At 52.7% G+C, this 7836-nt stretch overlaps 1 protein-coding gene across 2 annotated transcripts; it reads left to right on the top strand.

The window, feature by feature from the left end:
- The first annotated feature begins 2575 nt into the window (after positions 1–2575).
- Positions 2576–6591, top strand: Cldn5 (claudin 5). 2 transcript variants are annotated; one of them, XM_050123020.1, is made up of 2 exons: positions 2576–2941; positions 5212–6591. In XM_050123020.1, the coding sequence occupies exon 2, from the start codon at positions 5311–5313 to the stop codon at positions 5965–5967; it is 657 nt and encodes a 218-aa protein (XP_049978977.1). In that variant the 5' UTR covers positions 2576–2941; positions 5212–5310; the 3' UTR covers positions 5968–6591. The 2 variants fall into 2 exon arrangements, with proteins under 2 accessions (XP_049978977.1, XP_049978976.1); XM_050123019.1 differs by lacking the exon at positions 2576–2941 and adding an exon at positions 4455–4921.
- The last annotated feature ends 1245 nt before the right edge of the window (positions 6592–7836 follow it).

The raw sequence follows: 7836 nt of genomic DNA, 5'->3' as shown, positions 1-7836 counted from the left end.
TCTTGGCAGAATTGGCCTTTGGGTTAAGAAAAGCCCATACCTCATCTACTGACAAAGATATGAAACAGGATTGTCTTATCTTGCCAAGACAGGGTAGGATAATTCTAAGAAAATTCCTTGCATTTGATAATGGTATGTCAGTCATGCTAGGCCTTAGCCAAAGTTGGTTGACTCAACATTGCGAACGAGAATTTGGGTGATTGCCCAGGTAGTCTGTTGTCTCTGTCATTTATGGCACGCTTTGGATATCTCTCATTTGTTAAGTAATATTTATTCCCTTCTCGGATCTTTGACGGAGTTGAAGATTATATAATTGTAATTACTCTCTACATTATTTAGACTCCTTGAGATAGAATGTCTGGCAAAACTTTCGTTCTCAATATTGTTTGTTATATCTATTATTTATTATTATTGTTTATAGTTGTATTTAGGTTAGTTCTGTCTTATTTAGGCAAAAAGAGGGAGATGTAGGGATAAGCCCTCCCCTTGGGGGCTGGCTGCCCTCGGACGTATGTTTACTGATAAATAGGGCGCGCAGATGCTGCGCGGCCCTTCCTGTCTCTGCTGGCTACTCCGCTGGAACCTTGGTTTCGTGAGTCTGGTTTTGTTATTAAACTTGTTCAAATACCTAGTATCATTGGTGCTTATTAATCCAACCGCTGCACATGTCCACTAATCTGTCCGCGGTGCCTGGAGCTCAACTTCCTCCCCACACTGACAGCTGGTTCTTGTGTGCTGCACTGGATTCAGTTCCTACTTTTAGGTCTGTATGTTCACTAACCATTTCTTTTGCAAGCTATGCCAGATTTTTTTTTTTTGGTTTGTTTGTTTGATACAAGGTCTCACTATATAGTCCAGGCTAGCCTCTAACTTGCAATCCTCCTGCCTCAGTCTCTTGAGTGCTGGGATTACAAGTGTGTACCACCGCATCCAGTGAATTAACAAACTTTTGAAACTGAGGTTGCCTAATGCTGATTGCAGACAATGAAAGGTGGCATCAGATAATAACGCCGGTAATATGACCTCCTAAATACAATGAGAAAGGACACTGATAATAGTATTGCTTATAATAGAAATGTGTCACTTGCAGGGGCTCAGTATGTAGATTGCTTGTCAAAAGCAAAACGATGATCGTGTATCAAAAGATGCCTGGAGGGATGGCTAAGTTATTGGCTGAATGCAGTCAGCTCTCTGGGTCTACAATCACAGACTCAGTCAACCGTAGATGAAAATATATGAAGTCAGGTATGGTAGCATATACCTTTTATCCCACCATTTGGGAACATTCACACTCCACCTGCAAGTGTTGGGGACAGACACCACACTGGGCACAGAAACATCCCTAATCATGTGGCGCTTTTAACAAAGCGGGAGGTGTTTCTAATCTAGTGACAAAGGAGACTCCAGAATGGCTCGGGGATTTCAAATAGACAAGGGTATAAAGTTGTGCGGTGGTGAGTGTGACAAAGGACAGAGGTCAGTGTAGACGCCAGAGAGTGGAGGGGAAGGGAGTGGAGGGAGCAGAAGTTGGCTCTGCGTCCTGGAGCATCACTGCTGCCTCTCTGGGGCTTGGGGAGAGACCAGGCTGTGGGCAGCATGGGGACTACATCCAGTGTGGGCTTTGAAGTCTACACGACTCCAGGACTCTGTTACATGGAGTTCCCTACCCACCCTCACAAAACTCTCCTGCTCATTGAAGATGCTAAAACCACAGCAACCTCTGATGTTGATTAGTTGGCACCTACCTGGGCTTGAGGTTCAGTGAACTGCGAAGGTCACCTGAGCCAGTGAGTGACTTCAAGCCCCTCTCAGGCTCCCAGGAATAGCACTAGGGGCCTCCAGATTATAATTAGTCTCTTCTGCAAGTTTATAAAACTGAGGCATGGACCTGCACTATGAATGGAGAAAATGTGGCACAGAGAAGCCAAATTATTAGCTCAAAGAGCAGGGGTGACACTAACTGGGCCGCAGAAGACACCCAGGCCAGCAACTAAGAGTAGACTGCAGGGGCCCGTGCCCTCCTACCCAGGCCACCCTGGGTTTCCAGCCCAATGGTTAGTGACATGGGAGGTCTCAAGATGCTGCCTTGGGGCCAGCGAGAGCCCAGGCTCTTGGCTTCTGCCAGAAATGGCTCTGGGAAGAAGAATTTAGCGGTTCTGTAAACATCTGCTGGACGAAGGGGAAACATCCTGGACCAGAAGCTGAAAGATAGAAGGAAGGCTGGCTTTTCACTCCCTTTGAAACAAAACCTGTTTGCTAAGAGCTTCCTAAATCCAAGCCTAGGAACCTGGGGCCTAAATTTAGATTGTCCATGGAAGGTCAACGGATCCCCCCAGGGCAGGGTCAGCCAGCAGCTGCTGGAGATAAACTTTGCTTTTCTGCAGACTCAGGCCTTTCTCTCACACAATTAATGGGATCCTGTGCCACTTCCCCTGGGAAGGCAGAACAATAGCTATCAGGAGCAGGTGGCCGGCCTGGCAATCCCCCTGCCAGAGACTGGGATTCATGTCCCCATACAGTCCCAGACTCCCTGGTCCTGGCTCCCTGCTGCGCTCTAGCCGTACTGACCTTCCCTACTCCAGGATCAGATCCCTTTGGAGCCTTCTCCTACCTCAAGGGCAATTTATTTAGCTTTATTTTATTGACAAGTGATGGAACTTGCTAAGCAAGTGCTTTTCTCCTGAGCTGCCTTGCCTAGACCCAAGCGCACATGTACACCAGGATCCATCTGCTCCCTGGGAACTTCTTCCTGGAATTCTGCTGAGAAGTTCTTCTTCAGGGAGCCCTTTGCTGCTTTCCTTCCTACCTTTGTGTGCTGTGTGCTCTGGTGGAGACGGTGTCCAGGGCACAACAAATTCCCAAGGAAGAAAAGCACTTCTCTTGGGTCTGGGATGGGTCACTTGGACCACCTTCAGTCTCAGAGGAGGCTTGAGGAAGCAAGGTGAGTCCTAGCTGTCTCTTTCTGGGGTGGTTCTGGTCCCGCTGCATGCTGGGGAATATGAAGTCTGAGGTTCCACCACCAGCTCCTTGAAATACTGTGAGGCTGTTACCAAAGGTATGTGAACTTGCTGGGACCACGCTGGGTGCCAGACTGAGGACAGTACCAAGATGGTGGAGAGGAGGGCAGGCAGGAAGGAGGGCAGCATATCTTGCTATTTGCAACCCCAACTAGGTGAAAGCAACAAGCTGCCTCTTGTCTGGAACAAATGGATGGCAATGATCACTGTGCTGAGACTCGCGACACTGTTAGGAAAGCCAACAGGTAAAAGCTATCCTGTCTTGAACCTTTAGGGCCTGAATATAGGGAGATGTCCATCAGGTGTATCTATCAGTGCAACCTTGCAGAACAGCAAGGCAGACAGATAGAAAGATGGACGGACAGATAGAGAAGTCATCAGCAAAAGGTAGACCCACAGGAAGATGGATCTGATCAACGTGTGGAGTGTATGCTCCTAGCCACATGGTCAGTCCAAAGCGCTCACAGCCACCTAAGTCTAGGCTGCTCCCAGAATCCAGTTCTTTGTCAATGGACAGTGAGAGCCATAGAGGATTGTAGATGAGGGCTTGCAAGGTTGCCTTGTTGGGCGGTCTGAAGAGGCTTCAGTAGTTGCTCCAGGAAGATGATATGGAGCTCGAAGGGAGGGGACTGGCAAAACGCATTTTCCTGGCCTGGAGCCAGGAAGTAGGATGGAGAGGGGAGCCTTGGAGTTCCGCACTCACTGGGCAGTGGAGAGGGTCTGCAGAAAGGCAGGGAAGGGCTTACAGAAGGTGGAAGGCAGTAGACAATAAATGGTGGCTGGAGGGAGCTGTCCTATCCATCTGGAGAGTTGGCTGGGGACAGAAAGGGTGTGTATGTGAGCTTCTCCCCGCACCAAGGCTTGGCACCTTGTCCTAAGCATCTTTCCATGTAGGGTGAAGCAGGCACTGGGCTGGCTCCATTGACCTCTCACTCAGAGGCATCTCTGGAAGGAAGTTGGGGCCCAGAAGGGAGAGATTTACCAAAATTCCCACATCTGTGGCTGTTCTCAACAATGTCATCTTTTCTCTATAGAGGCCCTGAGTTCTTTTGAGCAGAGGAAAATAACAAAACAAAACCCCAAGCACAAGGACAAAAAGCCCATCCGGAGTCTGGGGCTCGTTGGAAACAAAGAGAATGGGGAGGCGAATGCTGGAAAGCGGCTGGTGCCCTAGTTGGGCTGTGGGCTGTGGGGCCGGGTGCCCCCACCTGAGCCTCAGGGACCCAGAGAGTCCAACCCAGTGTACCTTTCAAGAAATGGCTGGGCCATTGTGCAGAAGAATGCCCGGAAATCCCGCGACTCCCTCCTCCAGCGAGGATGGGGCTCTTCCTCCTGGCCAGGAAACTCCAAGTTGGCTTCCGGAGGGTGGCCTGGGGGCTGGGGTGGCAAAGTACCACAGATGCTTGAAGGCATAGCCTCTTTACGCCCCTGTGTGTCTCTGCTGTGCTGGGATCACAGTCTATGTGCTGGAGGAGACTGGGGACTGAGTGGCGCTGCCTGACGCACTGGACCTCAGAGGATGGAGGCAGGCAGCATCACAGAAGGGACAGCTCAGGCCCTTGCACTGCCACTTTGTGTCAGTCCCGAGGTTCTAGGGAAGGAGTGAGTGTAGACAGTGGTTGGGCAGGATCTTGGAAGAAGTTATATAAAGGGAGTGACCAACACAGGCTTGCCTAGCATCTCTGGTTGGCGTGCGAGGGACAAACAGAAGTTTGTTTCACCTGTGCACAGGGGCTCCCGGAACCTCCATGACAAGCCTTTGCTTGAAGGGGTCGGAATGATCTGGGGTGTAGCGCGTGAAAATGGTTGGTGTAGGCTAGAGGTCATGCAATTAAAGTGGAGAGACGGGGCACGCAGATCGCCTGTGAACCAGTCAAGTAAAGCCCCGACTTGGACAGAAACCGGTAGGGTTTCAAACTGCTGCCCTGCTGGGAGTGCTGGGGGTCAAGTGGGATTTGTCCTGCGCTCTGTGGTTTCAACTGTAACAGCCAAGGGGTCCGCGATTGGCTGTAGGCCGAAGGTCTGCTCATGGATTGGCTGGCCTAGCTCGGGGGCTGCGCCCTGGGGGCAGAGACCGCCCTTCCCCCCCCCCCCCCCCCCCCCCCCCCCCCCAGACTTCAAATAAGAAATCCCCAACAACAGGCACTGAAGAACCGTGCTGGTGTTGGTGATCCTCCCTTTTGGTCCATTTCAGGAGGCTCCAGAACAGAGGCACCACAGAACCAGCTGAGCGCACAGCCCAAGCAGCGCCAAGCGCACCCAGACGCCCCAGACGATCGTTCGATCTTTAGCCATGGGGTCCGCAGCGTTGGAAATTCTGGGTCTGGTGCTGTGCCTGGTAGGTTGGGTGGGCTTGATCCTGGCGTGTGGGCTGCCCATGTGGCAGGTGACTGCCTTCCTGGACCACAACATCGTGACGGCGCAGACGACTTGGAAGGGGCTGTGGATGTCGTGCGTGGTGCAGAGTACAGGACACATGCAGTGCAAGGTGTATGAGTCTGTACTGGCGCTGAGTGCCGAGGTGCAGGCAGCTCGGGCACTCACCGTGGGCGCTGTACTGCTGGCACTGGTGGCTCTCTTTGTTACCTTGACCGGCGCGCAATGCACCACCTGCGTGGCCCCGGGTCCAGTGAAGGCACGCGTGGCACTCACCGGCGGAGCGCTTTACGCGCTGTGCGGGCTGCTGGCGCTCGTGCCGCTCTGCTGGTTCGCCAACATCGTGGTCCGCGAGTTCTACGATCCGGCAGTGCCGGTGTCTCAGAAGTACGAGCTGGGCGCGGCGCTGTACATCGGATGGGCAGCCTCCGCTCTACTCATGTGCGGCGGCGGCCTCGTGTGCTGCGGGGCTTGGGTCTGCTCCGGCCGCCCGGAGTTCAGCTTCCCGGTCAAGTACTCGGCACCGCGGCGGCCCGCAGCCAATGGCGAATACGACAAGAAAAACTACGTCTAAGAGCGGGAGGAACGGCGGGGCCCTTCCCGCAGCCAAGCCCGTGATCGGAGGGACCGACGTGGAAAGCCGCACGTGGATGGCAACCACCACTGGTTTGCGCATTGCAGACTCCGAGACAAGTCAGGCTGGGTTCCTGCCAGGCTTTTTCGCGCCCAGAGAGTCCTCTGACCGTCACCATCTAGACTCATCTAGACTCAGCTCAGAACAGACACTTGTGAGGACTTGACCGACCTCATTTTCTATGCGCATTTGGCCGCGGCATGGATGTGGCTCTCGGATTTCATCGGTGAAGCAGGCACTAAACTGCAGGTGACAGTTTCTATTGAGCAGTTCTGGATGCTGCCTTAATGTCCAGTAGCTCCTACTGACCTGAAAGGGCAGCTGGAGAACCCCAAGCCCGCAGACTGGGCTGCCAGAGGCATGTGCTATAAAGGGCATTTTCCTTGTTAGTGAAGAGGAGCCCATTGAACCAAAGGACTTGGTCTGAACCTCGTCTCACTCCAGTACTCCCCCAACGGGGGCGCCTGTAGGTACCAGAGCCTTAGAGGGGCTGCCCTCCTCGCAGCTTGGGGGTGGGGCGGGGCGGGCAAGAATTTGCTTAGTAAATGGTTTGAACACTCTCAACCGTGTCCTGTCCTCTGTCCAGCTTGCCACTGCCTGTGCCTAGTACTGCTATTCATCCAATCGCCCATCAGCCTCCTCAAAGTCTCCCACGGGTATTTCTCCAGTCCTCAACTAGGAGATGCAGTTAGACTTGCAAGAAGCTAAGAATGTGGACAGAAAATTCCAGGGCAAGAGCTGGATTCAGGCTGGGATAGATGGGGGAAAGCTGATTCCAGGAAAGGATCCAGCTGGAACCTCACATCATGGGAATGGACTGGGTGGTGGGAAATGCTGAGGGTAGGTAGCTAGCTAACCAGCAAGACTGGTCCCAAACGCATTTCCTCCCAGTGCCTGCTCAGTTCCAAGCACCATGAAGCCGCCCCAGGCAACTGTACACAGCCAGCACTTCCCTTGTGTTTGCGAGCTAGGGTGAATCAAAGATGTCACTGGTCCTCTGCTGACTGCATGCTTAACTGTTAAATGGGAGGAGAGGCATTTGCTCAGAGAATCTGGGCCTGACTCCAGCTCTTTGTCCCAGCCCCTCAGGTTAGTGTGGCTCTACACAAGGTCTAGCTAGGGTCTGTGTCCATGCCGCTGGTAATGCAACTGTGTTGACAACCACAGGGGATCTCTGATGTGACTGTCCTGGGAGAAAGAGGGTGAGGGGCAGGATTTGGAAAAAGACCCCAGGAGGGAAAGGCAAGTAAAGCCACCAGAGAGACAGAAAGACAGAGGAAGGGAGGGAGGGAGGAAGAGAGGAGGGGAGGGAGGAAGAGAGGAGGGGAGGGAGGAGAGGAAGGAGAGGAACAAGCTTATTGTTTCTCCCTATTCGGGTAGTTTTACCTTTTGCTAAAAGACCAGGAACAGGAGTGGATGAAGGAGGCGGTGGCTGCAATGAAGCCCTGGGAGCAGGAAGACTTGGCATCTGCCTCCACCCTGGCTTCCACATTCATTACCAAGTCTTTCAGCCTGGCTGGGTTCATCCCAGTGAGGAAAGGAAAGGAATTAATCCTAAGGATATGAGCTTAGAGAGGCTCAGCTCAGGAGAAATTCTGGAATTGGGGACAGAGAAGGCAAGGATGGAACTTATGAGGAGGTTGACTTCCCAGTGGCCTGAGCCCCAGTGAGACAGCGTCTGTGGAAACCTCACTGGACCAATTTGAACTTAGCCTAACATGCGCATGTGCAGGAGGAACAAGCACAGTCCCAAGCTTGGGGACACATGGTCCTAGAGCTGGTCCTGTGCCTTAGCTGGCCCACTTGGCT

The sequence above is a fragment of the Alexandromys fortis genome, unplaced genomic scaffold (assembly GCF_014885135.2).
Source record: "Alexandromys fortis isolate MF-2015 unplaced genomic scaffold, M_Fortis_MF-2015_v1.1 scaffold_219, whole genome shotgun sequence".
Lineage (NCBI taxonomy): Eukaryota > Metazoa > Chordata > Mammalia > Rodentia > Cricetidae > Alexandromys > Alexandromys fortis.
This window is presented reverse-complemented; position numbering and strand designations above follow the sequence as displayed.

Bases quoted from the DNA above. Each gene is read 5' to 3' on its own strand.
- Cldn5 (XM_050123020.1), top strand. From the start codon at position 5,311: ATGGGGTCCGCAGCGTTGGAAATTCTGGGTCTGGTGCTGTGCCTGGTA.